Raw genomic sequence first — 19,739 nt, forward strand, 5'->3', positions numbered from 1 at the left:
TCATTTGCAAAATGGGAACAGTTACATTTATTCGTAAGAACATGGTGAGGATTGGGTGCCTGGGTGGCTCAGTTGGTTAAGCATCTGCCTTTGGCTCAGATCATGATGCTGGGGTCCTGGGATCGAGTCCCATATCGGGCTCCCTACTCAGTGGAGAGACTGCTTCTCCCTCTCTCTCTGCCCCTCCCTTGCTTGTGCACTCTCTCTCTCCCTCTCTTGCTCTCTCTCAAATAAATAAAAATAAAATCTTTAAAAAAAAAAGAACATGCTGAGGATTAAATGAGCTATGTAGTGCTTGAAAAAATACATAGGAAAATGAATATACAAAGTGCTTGCACAAAAAATACTATAGCGTCTTAAGTTGTCATCTAGTACATTATGTTAAATTAATTAAAAACTAAATGTGTTTTCCTGATTTAGAATTCCAAATCATTAAAGAAATGATAGTACAGGAAAAATCCAGTATTTTTATAATGTGACTTTTCTGTCATAATATTGTTATTGTTAATGATATTATCAATGTATGTCATGGTCATTCTGAATGAAGAATAATTCAACTACAGTGCATTTATTTTCAAGTTCTAGACTTTTGCATTACATTGTCATTATCTTTTTTCATTTTCTCCCTAGAGAAAAAAAAATTCTACGTTAAAAATATGCCGTGATTTGTCAACTATCCCCTTCTAACAGAGCACCATAGCAAAATGTAATGTGCAAAAAGCATGACAAAATATACTGTGTGAATTCCTCTGTTTTTCATTTCTATTCAGGCAGCAGACCCTGATGCTGGAATAAATGGCCAAGTGCACTACAGTTTGGGCAACTTCAATAATCTCTTCCGCATCACATCCAATGGGAGCATTTACACAGCCGTGAAGCTTAACAGAGAGGTCAGGGACTACTACGAGCTTGTTGTTGTGGCCACGGATGGAGCGGTGCATCCCCGTCACTCAATGCTCACACTGGCCATCAAAGTTTTGGATATAGACGATAACAGTCCTGTGTTCACCAATTCAACGTACACTGTGGTTGTGGAGGAGAACCTGCCGGCTGGGACCACCTTCCTCCAGATAGAGGTGAGTGGGGGAAGCAGATAATTCCTGGATCCCACATTAGAAGATCTGCCATAAGGTTACAGATTTAGCAAATAAAAAGACAACACACCCAGTTAAATTCTAATTTCAGATAAACAAGGAGTAAAGATTTAATAGAAGTATCGTTCCAATATTGCATACCGTGTTTTATGTAACAACCCTACTTTAGGGCATACCAACAGTTAAGAGGAGAAAAGGTAACTTTCCAAGAAATCAAATAACACATCTTGATAATTTTTTTTAAATTTACAAAATCAATGCTATATATTTATTGTAAAAATTGACAAAACGTCTATAAAGAAAAATGTAATAATCCCCCACTTTGTACCTCTAGAGTACTCAGTGTTAAGTTTGTAAGTGTATTCTATGACATTTATCTTTGTGCTCACACAATATGAAATAAAATATTTTCATATTTACATATAAGTAAATATGTATGTAGGCAGGTATGTGCACATATACCTATGTTTGCATGTATTCAAATAAATATTCCCATATTTATCTATATGTAAATATGCGTTATGTGGGTGTGTGCATATATAACTACATATGTATATATTCAAGGAAACACTTCCATATTTACATATATGTAAATGTGCATTTCCAGGTATGTGCTTATATACTTATGTTTGTGTGTGTGTGTACATATATATGTATATATATGCATATGCACATACACAGGTAGAGATTTTCCCTATGTTTTACAGAAAAAGGATATTGCTGAACCCATTATTTTTTCACTTTCAATGAACTGGCCTCCTTCCAGAGATCTGACTCTCCTTTTAAACAGTGTCCCCACATCCACGCCCTTTTTCAGTCCTTGGCTACAATACTACCAGAAACTCTGTACATTCTGATTCAGTAGGTTAGGTTGGCTCAGAAATCTGCATTCTAATTAACCACCCCTTTCAATTCTGACACAGATGTCTATGAAGTATAATTTTTTTGGGAAAAAAAAAGGTTCTAGTCCTTCTTTGACCTGCCATCCACAACTCGAACTCTGTTAGCATGGATTTCAAGAACTTGTATTTTTTTCATAATTCAACTCAAAAAATATTTAGGTAAAACACTTTAATAAATCTAAAAAAGGCTGGTGCCAACCAGGGAAAGGTCCATATTTCTCCATTTATTCTTCTGTTCATCTATTCATTTATTCAACTATTTATTCAACACGCATATTTCCAGTGTTTATCATTTGCCAACTCCTCTGCTAGACTTTGGGGATTCCAACATGGACCAGACAGATTTCCTGCCTCCCTGGGGTTCTCAGTTCTCAGGATTTACAGACAAGTAAATCCATAATTGCAACAGAGGTCCTAAGAGCAAGGGGCCTCAGAGATGACAGATGGAACTCTTAACCTAGTCTTGAGAGTTTAGAAATCTGGTCTTGAGATTTAGATTGTTGCTTTCTACATTGTGAACTGAGGAGCAAGGAAGAGTTATTCTAGCAAAGAGGAAGAAATGTTATTCAAGGCATTGGAATGAACCTGCTCAAAATCCTGGAGGAGAGGAGACAGGGAAGAGCTACAGAGCTAGAAATTGTATGGATCCTTCTCACCACGTTCAGGAGAGTGGGGTTAACCCAAAATGGAATGGAAAACAAGAAGGATTTTAGATAGGAAAATGATGTCATAAAATCTGTGTTTTCCCCATCTCTTCTGGTTGCGATGTCGGTAACTGACTGCAGGGAGCCAAGACAAAAGTTCACGTAGCAGCTGCATGGGTTCCTGGGTGCACATCCTAACCCAGCTCCTCTCCCCATCCGCCCACCCCCACCCCGTTCCATGTCCTCCACCAGAGCTGCTTTGGCCAGTCTGTCCTCCTCATCCTGTAAGATCTGCAGCGAGAACATGCCACCCCCAATTCTGAACACCTCTCAGCCGCCATGTCCCTATTTTCTTTCTCTTGTGGTATTTGTGTCTTTTTGTTTGTTTTTTTGAGACATTAACCTGGAGGGCAGGATTTGTGTCTTGGTTCATCTTGTGCTTCTCGTGCATAATAACTACTCAGTAAAGATTAATTAAATGAAGGGAGTATAGTAGACTGACCTCTAGAAAGGTATCATAGGATCCCTGTAAGGAGAAATTATTACTTAAATTTCCTTATACTCCTTTAATAATCTACCATGTTTATGAAAAACACTCAGTAAAACTTTATTTTTATTTAAAGCCTAATTTTTCAGTGTTATGCAATTAGCAGGAAATAATACACAATAATTTATGACAATTTTCTTTACTGTAGTTTGATTCTTTTAGTAAGTGATTTCTCAGGGAAAATAAATATAGAAATAAAATTTAAAAAAAAAAGACAAAATGTCATGGTTCTCTGTCTCTCTGTCTCTGTTTCTCTTTCTCTCCTTCCTGTCTTTTGTAAATTACTTAACAAAAATGCTTGTCTCGGAAACCTGCCCTGAAGTCATTAAGTTCATGCTGTCCTGGGTACTGACCCATGACCTCCATCAGCCTTGCACTCCTCTGGTTTGTAACAACGCTGATATGACCATCCTTCTGCTTCACTTGTTACAGGCCAAAGATGTTGACCTTGGATCAAATGTGTCTTATCGGATCCGAAGCCCAGAAGTAAAGCACTTTTTTGCACTACATCCATTTACAGGAGAACTTTCCCTTTTAAGGAGCTTGGACTATGAGTCATTTCCGGAGCAGGAAGCAAGCATCACGTTTCTCGTGGAGGCCTTCGATATTTATGGAACGATGCCCCCAGGCATTGCTACGGTCACAGTGGTAGTAAAGGTAAGGGGCACAGATGACTCCTGGTGGCCCACTCCGTACTCTCTTCTGAGTCTGTACTAGACTAAACATCCAGGGGCAATGATTCATAATAACACAGTAGTACCAGATTCAGAACCTAGAGTCTGGAATGTGTAAGACTTGAGAAATAACCTTATCGTTGGAGTACGAAAGATACGTTTGAATGAAACACTAAATAAGAATTTAACCACGGTGGCTGCCCGAATGTTCTCGTAGCTCTGGAATTTTAATCTAGTCCCAATTTCTCCAGACTTCAGTCCAAATTTCACAGCACCAGGGATAATAACTTTGTCCAAACCCTTCAATTTAAAAATTTTAAAAAGATAGGGTTATGGAAAAGTAAGAGTTCTAAGGCCCCAGAGCTATTTAGATTGTAAGCTGAGATTCTGGAATGAAATAAGCTTTGGAATTGGATGGAATCGGGGTCAGGTTCTGGCTCAGCCACATTCAAGGTCTGTGACCCTGAGGGCTTTGTTGGCTGTGCCAGATTTCTTATCTCATTCCTTGTAATGCCAAATGATTGCCTCAAGAAGCATGGTATCTTCAACCTTTTGGGATTCGAGTGATTTTTAAGGTATGCCTTTAAAAGAAGACAGGAGGAGAGATTTATCAGTTCTCAAACGTTAGTGTATGGAAAGGTCACCTGAGCTGTGTCCTAAACTCTCAGATTCCTCTGCTCCTTCCCAAAGGAACCCTCTTCCCATGGGGAAGGCATTACAAATGCTTTTCTGCAGATGGATTTTTGCTTAGAATGAAAGGCAGATAGGTAATAGGGATGACTGCAGTTCTTAAAAGTTGCTGCCAAGAGAGGGCTCGAAGTATGCAAGCTTGTAAGGTACACAAGGTCATAGACAATGTTTCTTTGTTCATTGGTTTTTTGTTTGTTTTTTGTTTTTTTTTTTTTATTGTGTTCATTTTTGTAGGTTACTGCAATATGGAATTGTTGGAATAGGAAATAATCACTTTTTTGAATTTTTGTTTGATTGTTTAACTGATAAATACCTAATACATCCTACTAGTTTTCTTAGACAATAAAATGCTGGTATGAATACACAGAAGATTGTTAAAGACTGCACCAACATATAATTAGCATGGCTTTATTTATCACGTAGGTAATTGGTCTAATGTTTGTGACTATAAGATCTTTGGGTCTGGGTTTTAGTTTTTTGTTTTGTTTTGTTGTTGTTTTATAGGTCATCCTGCAATCAGAGAGGGACACAGAAATTATTTCACTGTCTCTTCTTTATACTTGACCTAGCTTATCTGTCAGTGCACATGTGATGTTTCTTCCCTGGGGTCCTGCTGTCTCCCCTCAGCTACCTTGGGACACACACATCCCTTCCATTCTCAGATGCGTGAAAGCTGTGTGGAGAGTTTTACAAGGGTCTGACTTCCTTCTTTCTCAAGCATCCACAATGGCTTTTTACCTACTTCTCCCATTGTGTGTCTCTCTAGCCTAAGAAATTATGTATTTCAGGGAGTTAAAATTTTATTCAGCATTAACTCCTCTTTGGGAATAGAAATTTGATCTATTAGAATCTTTCCTTGGGTCACCTGAATCTCAGTTTGTGTGTCTCTTTCCCAATACACTGATGTTCTAGTAGGTTGGAGAAGGATCAATCATCGATGGCCTGGAGGGCTTTAATTCATATTTTAAAATATGATTTTGCCACACTATTCTGGTGTAACATTTAGAAATTTAGAAATCTGTTTACAGAAGCACTTTAGGGACCTGATAATGTTTTGGCTATGAAAATAGCTCAACAGGTAAAGAAATGAAAAAGGTTAAGATGAGCCTGCCCTGAGTGAACTAACAATATGTGGAATGCTTCAGGACCAGGTGAAAAGCTTAAGCCAGATTACCCTGGTCTACACTTGCCTACCCCTACGGTTTGGTGGAATTGACCACACACACAAAAAAATTAAAATAGAAAAATGGCCATTTATTGGCTGTTTTGGACAATAAAGGAAGAAAAGACTTGCTACTAATGACCTTCTGCACATTCTTCCCAGACCCACAGATGGATACTCAGATGGGATGGCCTTGTCTCTCAGGATGGGTGTGGTTCATAAAGGAGAGTTCTAAATCATCATACACTCTGACTTTGCTGCTGTAGATTCAGAGCAGACTGATTTGTTTCGATTTTTTTTTTTATAGAAGTCATTAGAGTTGGATTGGGTCCAAAAATATCATCTAATCAAGCAAGATGTGCTCTAAATAAGTCTCATTCTCTATCTGGGACTGAAGTTTCTTAAACTGCATTGCATGTTCCCTGATCACCCCTTTATTTTAAATATGGGTGTCCCTTAAGGCCAGCACATTGGCGTGTAGAAAGGATTTGCTCATCGATGGACTCATTCCTTCTTCAGAAATAGGAGGGTGTTGATCTAATTTTTGCTGTCTCAGTTGCTTTATATTATTTACAGAAATCAAGGAGTTTCATCAGTCCTGTACTGATGTACAGGACTTCCTGTACCTGTACTAAATTATTTCTGATTTATTATGCATTTAAGATAAAACTTAATCAACCAGCATTCCATTCTAGATATTTTTTCTCTTTTTTTAAGATTTATTTATTTATTTATGTATGTATGTATGTATGTATGTATGTATGTATGTGAGAGAGAGCACACAAGTGTGCACGGGGGCAAGAGCACATGGGAAGGGAGAGGGAGGGGTAAAGAATCTCAAGCCGACTCTGTACTGAGGAGTGTGGAGCCCACCTCAGGACTTGATCTCACAACCTTGAGACTCATGACCTGAGCTCAAACCAAGAGTTGTTCACTTAAACTAGCCACCCAGGTGCCGCAATTCTAGACCTTCTCAATGCCACTTTCTTTTTTTCAAGGTGATGAAAACATAAAAAAAATTTACAGAACATTTCCCCAAATGAAGGCTGACACTTATTTTCTTACTTCTGGTCACTCAGGGGGAGATTATCACAAAGAAGAACTTCAAAACTGTTACCTAATATTGGGGCCCATAAAATATCATCTTTGTTGGCTTTGAAGGGAAGAATGGAGTATAATTCCCTTTCTCCACAAATGTAGGTCTTTCCCAAGCATACAGATTTTCTGTCATTGTTGTGTTTACTTGCAGTGTGACAAGCTGTTTTGCTGATAACATAATTGCATAGTATTTGTTAAGAGATATTTCTACCCAAAACAGTCACCACAGGGAAAGCATCTTAAAGATCTCTCTTTGAAAATGAGAAGAAACATAATTTTCTTTTGTAAAGAAGAAGAAAAAAAATCAAGTGCTTAACATCTAGTCCATCAAACTTCTAATTGGAGGGAGAATGGGAAAACTGAAGTGACATTTGGAAGGAACGATATTTCTACAGTAGAAAGAAAGTAGAATTTTATCACACATACCTGCAGAGTGCTTTTGTAGTGATCCCGAACAAAACCAATGATGATCAAACACATAATATGTAATTTTGTTGCAACGTTTTTCCAGAACACTGATACACATGGCCTTCTTCACTTTACAATTATTGAATATACTGAATAACTGAATATATAATAGTAAATTAGATGATAGGAAATCTCTGAAAAATAAAAATAAAATTCTATACAGTTGAAAATACATAATCCACAGAAAAGTCTGTCCGTACAAACGGAGTTGTGATATAATGTAGAAAATACACAGAAAGAAAACGTCTGTCTTCTATGAGAAGCCAACAGCGGAAGACCAGTCAGAAAAGTCGAAATATGTAAATGGCTCTGTGATGCTGGACAGCCTTGTGATGGATTGTCTAAGACAAGCAGATGACCCAAGTCCTTCTGCCTGTTGTAACCTCGGGGGGTATGACTGTGGTGCGAGAGGATGAGGGAGATCCTTCCATGCAGGGAGGACACTCGGCTCCCCCGCTGTGCCTGCCTGTCTGACAGGTGCAGGTGTGGGCAGAGGCAAGGAGAGCCAGAAGGACCAGAAGTGAAATAATATCCATGAGGACCGAGGCTGTTGAGAAATTCAGGGAGTCTTGGAAGATGGAGCTAGTTTCCATCTTTCAGAGGTGTTTTCTTCCCAGCAGGAAGACAAGTGTCCCAATCCCCGTAGAATGTAAGAATGAGGATAGCTTTTCTAGATAGAAACCCGATGCCCAGTACGAAGGTGGCATTTGTCATACCACGGACACCTGACAGGCGGTGATGCCCTGCTGATGCTCCATGGTGACCGTCTTGGCAGAGTCTTGGATTTCATTTGGTCAGAGGAAACTGGACAGTTTAAGATTTATAGCATCCTCCTTCCCTTTCTCTGGAGGGAGAAAATGGAATAAAAGAGGATTTCAATGAGCCAGCTAGGGGGAGTATAGGCTAAGCGGGTGATCATTATTTTTTACCACTTGTTGACTTTTCCCAGAGGGTTGGGTGACCTGGAGAATATACTTGTTTTGGACTATAGCCTTCAGATATTCCCCTTTATTCTTTTCTGCATTATCATATTCTTATTGGCGTCTTCTGACTAATGTATTCACTGGCAAGTTTAAAGAATGTGAATATGTCAGGAAGAGCGTGCCGTGGGGAGGAGTCAGATCATTTCTGAAAGTATCTGCGTACTCTGCTATTGTAGAGTTTTACGACGAAGATGTAACATATTTCCCCTACACAACCAAACTAGAGGAAACAATTAAAAAGGTACCTGCCCAGAGTTAGCAATAATAAGTCACATTTCCGTGGGTCTCTGTCCTGGCTCCTCAAATATCACCCACTGGTTTCTGGAAGTCCCAGGAAAGTGCCTTACTTTGTGTACACAATTACGGTCTTTTACTCCTCAGTGACTGTCACATTCTCCCATTTGCCAGAAGTCCCCAAAACTGAGCTGCCTCCCCAGAGGGGGCAGGAGATGCTGATAAGCCCTGTCGATGGTGGATACCACCATCCCTGGTACCTGTCCCAGAGCCTCCTGTAGCTGCTACAGACTGGGGTCACTCACAATGCAGCATAATTCGCAATATATTCTTGGAAATCCGTAATTCACCAAAGTCAATATTCCAAATAATCATAGTGTGTGCCTTCAATATTGAACTCTCTTCAGGGTCCCTCAGGATAGATTCCACAGAGCACAAGCTCCTTGAGATGGTAAGGAGTGTCTCCTAGACAAAGAATTTCATAGACAAATGGGTTTGGGAAATGCTGGGACACACAGAAATAAAGAGATGTCTCCCCTACATGCCTTCATATAAAAGTCCTTAATATGCTGGTGTACATTGTGAATCTCAAGAAAATAAAAAGTGATTTCCTACATTTTCCATAGGGGAATCATGGGATTCCTTTTGTTTATAAAATTTCTAGTAGGATTAGTTTTTCAAAGAATGAAATTTGGGGAACACTTTCTTAGGTTTTAGTGAAAATAACTGTAGGGTTAAATATTGAGTCAATTGTTGTTTTAAATGTACAAATTCAAGTGATGCAAGTCTCTTTTTTTTTTTAACCAAAAAACAAACAAAAACCAAGCTTTATAGATAATTATGAAAATTATCTTCAGGGAAATAGATTAGCACTATGCGATGTTTAGAAGCTTACCAGGTTGCCAAGATAAAAGTATAATAGCTACTTGGAAGAATTTTTAAATTGTGAAGTACTTTTGAGCAGAGATTTTTAAAAAGTTATGTGTGGATTTTTTTAATGAACATCCTACTCAAATCATCTTATATAATATCTGATATATAATCTTCTGACAACCTGGCCAGCTCCCTTTCTCCTCACATCCTCAGAATGCCTCCTCTAGGGTCTGACTTGCCAGCATGCGGTCGTGGGCCTGCCCTTTATAGCTGGATCACCATGAGCAACTTGACCTCTCTAAGCTTTGGTTTCTTTATAATTAAAATAGAAATAAAATAGCTAATATATTTCATTGAGACGATAAATTTAACAGCCCTGGCATGATGCCTGACGCACAGTAAACATAAAGCACGACACATAATTCTGGTGCACAATGGAGAAAATTAGACAGAATCTGCTCAAAGATTCTAGCTCAGGTCATGCACATATTCTTTCAATTGCCCGTAGCCTCCTGGCTTGGAAAACACCCCAAAAGCTCATCAGCTCCCTTCTCCCCACATTACCATTCCCAAACCGGGAAACCAAATGGGAATGGGATTATGTGTTAAAGCTGTGGTTTAGTCAACCTCGCCCAGTGTTTTGCTCTTCCTGCCACCGTCAACCTCACTGAAGGACGGTCCCACCTGCCAGAGGGCATGAGTGATGGAGCAGTTGCTAAAGTAACAGAGATGTGTCCTGTGTGAAATCTAGTTAAACTCCTTGCTATGCGCTCTCATTGCATCCTTGTACTTCTTTCATAAAATTCATCACACTCAACATTATGTATTTAATTTTTGCTTTCTACTCCTACCTGTCAGCTCAGTACCAGCAGGCACTGTGCCTCTCTTGGTGGTAACAACACCCCCACCATCTAACGTCCTGCCTGATGCCCAGGGGGAGCTCCATCAGTATTTGTGATACTGAACGCCACTGTGTACATTTTGCTGGTGTGGCCAAGCGGGGCTTTGATTACCTCTGCATCGGGCATATGCAGCCCCTCAAAAACCCAGAATAACTACATCCTCAGAAATCAAACCAAAACCAAAACAAACTCACGCCTCTAAGAGAGAAGCTTCCAGTGCAGGTTTTGATGCAAAAAAAAAAAAGAAAGAAAAGAAAAGATAAGAAAGGAAAAGTTGAGTAAGTTTATGATTTTTGTTTAGGAGAACCCCATGCAAAACAGAAAAAGGTTTGTTTGGCGGCAGAGGGGAAGGGGAGAGAAGGAAGTGAAGTCAGACAAGACAAGACAAGACAAGAGAAGGAGAAATTGCAGGAGGGAACACACAGCAGAAGACAGTAGCAGGAGAAACAGCGGCTGGGATGGCACACGGAAGGTGTCTGGCAGGGGAAAGCAGACCTGGGAACGGGCAGAGAAGTCAACTGCGTCCCGCGCCAAGAAAGATGGGCATTGGCTTCTGAAGCCTCAGGGCATTTTGGAGGATGGACAGCGCTAAGCAGCGGGAGCCCCCCGAGCCACCAGCGCCCCATCCGTGTCCCTGGCCAAACGTGTGAGAGCTGAGGATGAGCGCCGGCGTTCACTGTATTTAAAGAGGTGATCACAGCATCAACCTCTAGTACCTTTCTCTCTGGAAAATGTCTCTTAACCAAGAACTGTTCTTAGCCCTGGTTCCAGAACATCAAAATTCTTATCATCTCTTTCTCTACTTTTTGTGGAAACCTGCCATTAATTTGCAGCATCCCCAGCAAATTCCCGTTTCCCTGGGATGCTCATTCACAAAGTTTCCTTAAATCCATGCCTTGCTCCCTGTCCCTTCAGGTACAGTTTTATTTTGCTTGAGATATGGAAACAAATGATAAATTGGCTAGTACATGTTTTTTCTGAGAAGAGCATAGTGTTGTTCTAGACGAGAACCATGCTAACATCCAGAATACCCTTTAGAAACATGAACAGTAATTTTTGTTCAGACCAACAAAAATTCTAACCCCAGAAGGCAAACTATTATGGGTCTTCATGATAAAATTGTTAACCAGAAGACAGGAAAAGATATGCTTCTTTTTGCCAATACTACCCTCTAGTGGAAAATGGGCAACAGAAAAGAGCCTGTTTGGAAGGGTGCAACTGCTCCTTCATTTGCTGCATACCAGGGCATTTACACAAAAGCGGATTTATGTCCATTTTTCTTCAGACATCCCTGGAGCATAAATATAATGAGCTGTTGATTATGCTTGTTGGCATCGCGTTTCAATAAATGTTCTCATCTGAAATCATGCATTGTGCAAGAACTTCTTAGCTGTGATAAAAGATTGTAACCCCAAAATGTGTACAATGCACTATAGAGAGAAGACTGCCACAGTAGCTGTGTTGATTTATTCCTGGTCCTGCCAGTGGCAAGTAAAGGAAAGGAGGAGAAGAAACAGTCCTGTGAGCCTTCAGTTATTACTTACTTTTGTGGCTAATCAGTCTGTGAAGCCAGATTATAAAAAACATCCACCGCACATGCAGTTAGAAGGTGAATCTAGTGAATACTTGGCCGGAAAAAATAAAGGCAGGGAGCACTGTACTCAGTACTATTAGCAACTATATGACAACTAGAAAATTATATGCCTTTTATCTCCTGAAGAATCAAATTATCTAATAGTATCTTGTACTATTAAGGTTGTTAAGTATCCTTTGAGATGGAAAAAAAAAAAAGAAGAAGAAGAAAATTTATAGGAACATATTGAGTTTATGTGACCTTGGGAACTCATGTACCGAAAAATTACATTGTTGGGTTCCTTTTCTGACCTTCAGAAGTGACAACTTAGGGGTACAAAAGAATTTCTACCCCTTTACTTACAAGATTCACTCATTAAATTGATTGGCGCTCTTGAAAAGAGCAGGAGAAAGTGTGCATGCAAATGTTTTATATATTTACCCCCTGCCTGGAACTTCAAGATCAATACCCTTCACCACCCTCATTATCAAGAACGGTGCTTTCAGGTTCTTGTTCAGATTCTAAAGGTCATAATTATAAAGGAAGCTTTTTGTTGTTGTTCATGGAAGGTTATGAAGACTGTATGTCAAAACACAGGAAATGGTATTTTTTAGTTTTTAGTTTTGCTTACAGTTAAAGATCTCTTATTTTTCATTGAACTCTGCAGATTTTCTCATATTTACAACTCAGAAGTCAACTCTATTGTGAACATAAAAGCAAGTGCTTTTTGATTGTGACGAAATTATCCTGACCTCTTTGCAAAAAGAGGTGTTTATAATCAGTTAATTAGTGGGTTTCCAATTTGCATTGTACAGGGAAGTTGTTGTATCAGAACAGATATTAAAGACTAAGTAGAATAATTTTCTTCTTTTGTTTTTAATAGCAAGTGAGAAAAAGATGACCTGAGGAGTAAGATAATTAACAAATTCAGCTTTAGGCTCAAATATGTCTAACCCTAAGTACCCACAACAATGCAGGGTGTAGTAATTATTTTAAAATAAGTAAATTTAAGAAATATAGATCATCCATGTTAATAAGCATTATTTTTGAGGAAAAAATGATATGCATTTCTCTATGAAACATAAAATGGTTGGGGGAAAAAATGGTCTTGCTCTCAAGGGACCAGATTTGTTAATTTGGCTCTGCCAAATAAGTAGATTACTTTAGGCAAAGTCACTACTATCTGCAGAATCAGCATCTTTACCTGTCAAATAGCAGGTAAGTGGCATGAAGTCAGGCCATCATTTTCCTGAGTAACTGCAGTAGCCCCAGTGCCTAGCACTGAGTAGTAGAAGTGGGAGGAACTCAATAAATATGTGTTTAGTGAGTGATACTACATGAATAACAATGCACTTCTATCACTGAGTTGTAAAAATAAAAAAGATGCCTACAAATTAACTTGAAAACCTCCTGCAGTAAATCACCATTGTTTTCTGTCTCTGGGAACATCTAATTCTAGGTGTCATTCTTGTGGTGTACTATAGGGAAAACGTTCTTTAATCATTTTACGTTTGTAAAACTGCAAGATGGCTTCAAAGGCTGTTTCATAGTTTGCATTTGAAATGTGCTAATCATCCCATTATGCTATGTATATCAAGAATTTTCAATTGCAACAGAAACATTAAAAGCTTTATTTGAAAAAGAACAGCAACATAACAAAGAAGCCACCATCCTAACACCTGTCTCATAGAATGGCACTTTTTATATAAGTTGCCCGTCCCTGTTTTCAAAATTCAAAACCACCTCATACCACTGGAAGTATCTTCTGGGAAAATTTCGAGCACCCCTCCCATCTCCAGAAGACATAATTTCAGGCCGTTTGTTCAAGTGGAATGGCCTCCAGTTGCAGTTCCGCACATGAATATTGTATAGGAACTCTTCCAGCTTCCCCCAGGGCGCCACTCTGCAGTGAGAATAATGGGACGGAGAAGCTGGAAGGTTGACAGTGGCAAATGGGTTGCGTGATAGAAAGAGATGGAGCCAGTCTCCTAACTGTGTCCCCAACCCGCCATCATGGGAAGCTCTAAACTCTTAATTGTGTTTTCCAGGATATGAATGATTATCCGCCCGTATTTAGTAAACGGATCTACAAGGGAATGGTGGCTCCGGATGCCGTGAAGGGCACACCCATCACAACCGTTTATGCCGAAGATGCAGACCCCCCTGTAAGTAAAGGACATAGATGGATACTCGGAAGTTTAGCGAAGAGAACCTTGCACACACACAGGACACACTTCCCAGGCAGCACATTCGACTATCTGAGTGCACTCTGTCCTCCGCCAGGCATTTCATGTGTGTTCACTTGTAGTGCCCACGAGGACATGCACACTTCACATGATTATTATTGAACACAGTTAAGCAGATGCTTTCTATGCTGCTGGAATTCAGAAGTTGCTCTTCACCAGTTTATCCACACGAATATTAAATAGATGTGGAAAGAGTTGTCTGCATTTAGAGTCAGTATCATTTGGGTTCTTTATTTAGGATAGTGTAAGCTTAGTTGAGTTGGGTTAGGTTTTATCCTTATGCGTTTTCCATTTTATTCATATATGACTATTTTGTTAGCAAACTCTAGATCAACAGATGACATTAATACTTACGTTGAATGTGTTAATTTTGGTAAGCTGAAATATTAATACTCTGTTTAGAACATATTTTTTAAAGATTTTATTTATTTATTTAACAGAGAGAGACACAGCGAGAGAGGGAACACAAGCAGGGGGAGTGGCAGAGGGAGAAGCAGGCTTCCCGCTGAGCAGGGAGCCCGATGCGGGGCTGGATCCCAGGACCCTGGGATCAGGACTTGAGCTGAGGGCAGACGCTTAATGACTGAGCCACCCAGGCGCCCCGTGTTTAGAACATATTCAATGCAGGCTTTATTATCCAAAATTTTACCTCTTTTGAGATATCCCAGATGGCCTTCCAAAATAGAAGATTTTCAGTGAAAACATTATTACAGCAGAAGTGAGGTAAATTTTCCTAAACGCTATTACATTACTGAATGAGAAGTAACATATAGAAATAATTGTACCTATGTAAAATGCACTGTATAAATCATTTGGGTGCTTTATAAATATTATTCTCTTAATGGCCGAATGATGAAGATTTAAATTTTTTACTTTTGAGTGAGCTCCCACCATTAGTCAGTGGCTGATTTACTCTACAAAAATAAAAGAAATATTAAATAAGCCATTTTAGAAGAACAAGAAAATAGAAAGACACAAATTTTATAAGCGATCTAGGAGTTCTGTTTCATATTGTCATATTGTTAATATAAATAATATTTGTGTAATGCCGTTTATTTAATAAAAGGTGAATGGCCATCAGAACATTTTTCACCTTCAACTGTGATAGGCCATGTAAAGTCTTTTGTGACTATAAGGTCTTGAAAAATAATAATGTTAACATGAAAGTAGTAACCTTTCACTCAGAAGCTCCTTTTCTCGAGTGTGTTAAAATGTCTTTGAAACTGATTTACTGCATTTTGGGAAATGTGATAGGCAAAATTTTGTAGATTTGGACCCACCAGTCAAGATGACAAATATGACATTGGTGCTTTATCTGCTTCAAAGTAGTTCTATTCAAGGCATGTGTTTTGAACACCAAGTCTGTACTGATTATTTTGCTAACCAGTTTTTGCTCTATAGACCTGAGAATCGTGTAGGAAAAACAGAACTGCACAGAGAAATTATAACACACTCTACTGAATGAGCATAAACAAGCACAGCACCTTAAAACACTCATATTTCTTTCCTTTTTTAAAGATTTATTTATTTGAGAGAGAGAGAGAGTGTGTGTGTGTGTGTGTGTGTGTGAGTGGGGGCAGGGACAGAGAGAGAGAAGCAGACTCCCCACCCCTGCTGAGCTGGGGAGCCCAACAGAGGGCTCGATCTGATCCCACGACTCTGACCCTGACATCATGACATGAGCCTCAATCAAGAGTCAGAAGCGTAACCAACTGAGCCACCCAGGCACCCCCACATATTCCAATTTCTAAGAAATTTATATTAGCACAGAATTGAAGTTAGTGTAAAGATTAATGGTGTTAATGATGACAGATTACATGTAGGTATGCTTATCACCTATGTGCGACATACCCCAAAATGTTAGTATGGATGGCAAAATCTTCACTTTCCTTCTAGCACCCACCACTGTGGGCCCTGGTTTGACTTTCAGATCACCCCACCAATGTGAGAGAAGTTGTCTCGGTCTTTCATCTTTTCCATAAAGAAATGCTACTACTTATCTAAATTATCTAGAGAGGAGCCCTGTTTTTTCACCCTGAAGCGCTTTTATGGAAACTTACCAGGTTCAAATTCCATATTTCTGTTAAGAAGTTCCTAGGTTTGCATCCCCAGCAGTAGTTTTTCACATTTAACATCTAATGCTGAATTTTCAGTAGACGAAAGGCAGATGCTAATCATTCAACTGAAATACTAAGCATACTTATTTTAGTTAGTGAATATGTATTTTGTCAGACTCAGTTTTTTTATTAAGTTTTTTATTTTAGTTCCAGTTGGTTAACATACAGTGTAATATTAGTGTCAGGTGTACAATATAGTGATTCAGTGCCTCCATACAACACCCCGTGCTCATCACAACAGGTGCATTCCTTCATCCCCAGCACCTGTTTCCCCCAACCCCCACCCACCTCCCCTCTGGTGACCATCAGTGTGTTCTCTAGCGTTGAGTCTGTTTCTTGGTTTCTCTCTCTCTCTTTCCTTTGCTTATTTCTTTTGTTTCTTAAATCCCACATATGAGTGAAATTGTACGGCATTTGTCTTTCTTTGACTGACTTCTTTTGCTTAGCACTGTACTCTCTAGCTCCATCCATGTAGTTGCAGATGGCAAGATCTCATTCTTTTTTATGGCTGAATAATATTCCATTGTGTATATATACCACATGTTCTTTATCCATTCATTGATTGATGGATTTTGGGACACTTCTATAATTTGGCTATTATAAATAATGTGGCTATAAACATAGGGGTGCATGTATCCTTCTGAATTAATGTTTTTGTATTTTTTGAGTAAATACCCAGTAGTGTGATTGCCAGATTGTAGGGTAGCTCTGTTTTTAACTCTTTGAGGAGCCTCCATACTGTTTTCCTCAGTGGCTGCACCAGTTTGCATTCCGACCAACAGTGTGAGGGGGTTCCCCTTTCTCTGCGTCCTCGCCAACACCTGGTGTTTTTTGTGTTACTGATTTTAGCCTTTCTGACAGGTTATCAGACTCAGTGCTGATCCTTGACACACCAGCAATCTTCTGCATAACCAGTATTCAGCACTGAGTTTTCCAATGATTGCTGGTGAGCTGGATCCCTTCAGTTAGCATGTGGGCTACGCCTACAGCAATCAGAAATAAAAGCTTGATTCCATGAAAATTTTCAGAATATGAATTTCACATTACACAACTTTCAGAAGTATTATGATTGATTTTTACTTTTATTACTTTATGTCTGTGCCATAAATCCAGAATACATATTTTTTGGATGAGCTTGCAGAGTATTTTCTACTTTGTTGCTATTATAAACATTTCGTAATTAGAAGATACAATTCAGGGCTCCCGTGTGTAAGTATGTATGGAAACACTTTGTGTATTTAATGGTCTCTTGTCCAAACTAGAAGGGAAAGTCCTTGAGAACAGGAATCAAACCTTAACTCCAGTTTGCATGTCCACATCCAAAGCTATGCTTGAGGCTTTGTGGTCTGTTAGGAAACATATGTTAAATAATTGAATAAAGGAATAAATTAGCAGTGATTTCTATACTCTCCAGAACTGACAAAGTATGCCAGCTATTCAGAAATTTAGTGATTTGGGATGTTGGGAAAACTTGTGCATCTCTAGTTTGGCCATTCAAGGGCTGTGCAGATAGAGCGGGTGAATGCGTGTGCAAGATGGAGCCCAGCTTCTGTGCCCTCCTAGCCTGGGCATGGCCACAACTCAGCAGTAATAATTTTCACCTCAAGAGGCTGGCCGCCTTGTTTTCAAGGCATTGTGTTTCCTCTGAATAAAGGGAGAACCACCCACTTTTAACCTAGAAAATAGCAAAAACAAAATCCTTTGAAGTTATCAGATGGAGAACCTGGGTAAGGTCTTAAAGCCAAAGAGAACACCGTTGCTGAATATAAATGAAGAATTATAAAATGTATGTTGTGCAAAACTAAAGTGCTCTAGAGGGAGGGGAAAAAAAAAAACCTCCCAGGGACTTTTTCTCTTTTCCCCAGTGAATTAAAGTTGTTTGGACTTTATTTTCTGCCTTGCTTTTGTGACAGCATTGACATTATGTAGTTTACCAGAGATGTGAATAGGGAATGACTGATTATTTTGGATATTAAAAATTGCCAACCTTTTCTTTCTGCTCACCAGAGACCTCTCACTCCAAAGTTACACAAAACAAAACTGCAAGTGTAATTTCCATTTGCATATTGTATTCTTCCAGAAGCTGCAGGCCAAACCCCGAGATACAAGAGTTCTCTTCGTGGGCAGGGCCGGTGCCTGACAGAACAGTACCCCTTGTGAGCATGTGGATGCAGAAAAGTTGGCATAAATAAATGAAGTTTACATTTTGCTCCTTTCCAAGAAAGTATGAGAAACCCACGGAGGATACTTTTCCCCAACGTTATATTATTCTTTCCACTTAATGCATTTTAGGAATTTATAGGATTACTGTTTAAAGTTAAGTAGTCATTGGAACATGTTCAATATTAGCAATTGTGACATTCTCATTTGCATATATTAGTGTATTGTTGACATTGAAGACTTCTTTTTTCAGATTTTGATATTCATTTATGAAATACATATGCTCCATTAAAGAGATCAGTTGAGTATTCTCACTGTATTTTTTTACAGAAACAATTGTTATAAAAGGCCAGTAATTACCAGTATGTGGTACTTTTTGCCTCTGCTGAGATTTTGAGAGCTATACTAGCCACTCAGAGTTTAGACAAGTTGCCTGAAGAATTATTTCTAAAGTGTTTTCACAAGTGGCTTTAACATCCTTCTCAATCATTCAAGTTTCGTTGGTCTCTAAGAGAGCAAAAAAGGTGGTCAGGTTTTCTTTCCTATGACGCATACTGGGTATTTTATTAAACTGACGTGACATCACCAAATAATGCTAAGTAATGATGGTGATCTCGTCAGAGTAATTAACCCTCCAGTTAGTCACTCTGTTGCAATCTAGTAGCAGAGGTAGAACAGTAGAAGAAAAGCAATTAATTGTCTGCATCCATGATCTGCCACCTGCTTGCTTTGTGGGCAAGAGTTCAAACTATTCAGGGCCAGGAGTTTGAGATTGTATTTTTGTCTCCATATAACATGGGTGTTCTGCGTTCTTTTCCACTGACGTCTCTACAGATCTGATTTTCATCACCCACCACAAACGGCTTGTGGGGTTATGCTGTACTGATTTAGATTATTGCTAGCAAGGTAGCAAAAACTTTGCTGTCGGAGCTCAGAGCCTACAAACCACGTTCGCTGACCTTGGAGCATACGGGGGAGTGCACACAGCTCAGTGTGTTGCTTTTTTCTCCTTCACATCAAAGCTGTCAGGGACTGGTTATCAAAAACTGTTTTTGCGATGCGTGTCAGCTTGTGAAAATTGAGTTGATGTAGCCCCAACCTGCGTCCCTCTGGTCTCAAATACTTAATTAGAAAGAAAGCACACAGTGAGACAGTTGGGACTTGATCTTTAAAATGACAATGAGCTATAATTAGATTTGAGAGTGTAAATGAGTAGAAAAGGGAAGGTTTTGTGAGAAAGTTTATACATGATTAATGTCTAGAAAAGGCTTATCTAATGTTTTAAGAATCTGTGTCATTTTCTTTTTGTGGCTTATTGATTCCTCTTAGGAACAATTACATTGTTAGCATTACTTGAGATCAATATTAGATT

At 39.1% G+C, this 19,739-nt stretch overlaps 1 protein-coding gene across 1 annotated transcript in view; it reads left to right on the forward strand.

The window, feature by feature from the left end:
• The window catches only part of PCDH15 (protocadherin related 15), a 1,343,394-nt gene that overhangs the window by 1,135,962 nt on the left and 187,693 nt on the right, over positions 1-19,739 (forward strand). Inside the window, exons 21-23 of the mRNA XM_035724230.1 lie at positions 771-1,076; positions 3,620-3,844; positions 13,893-14,009. Coding sequence (XP_035580123.1) covers positions 771-1,076; positions 3,620-3,844; positions 13,893-14,009 — 648 coding nt within the window. The remainder of the gene's footprint in view (positions 1-770; positions 1,077-3,619; positions 3,845-13,892; positions 14,010-19,739) is intronic.

This window comes from Zalophus californianus, chromosome 15, assembly GCF_009762305.2.
Source record: "Zalophus californianus isolate mZalCal1 chromosome 15, mZalCal1.pri.v2, whole genome shotgun sequence".
NCBI classification, from domain to species: domain Eukaryota; kingdom Metazoa; phylum Chordata; class Mammalia; order Carnivora; family Otariidae; genus Zalophus; species Zalophus californianus.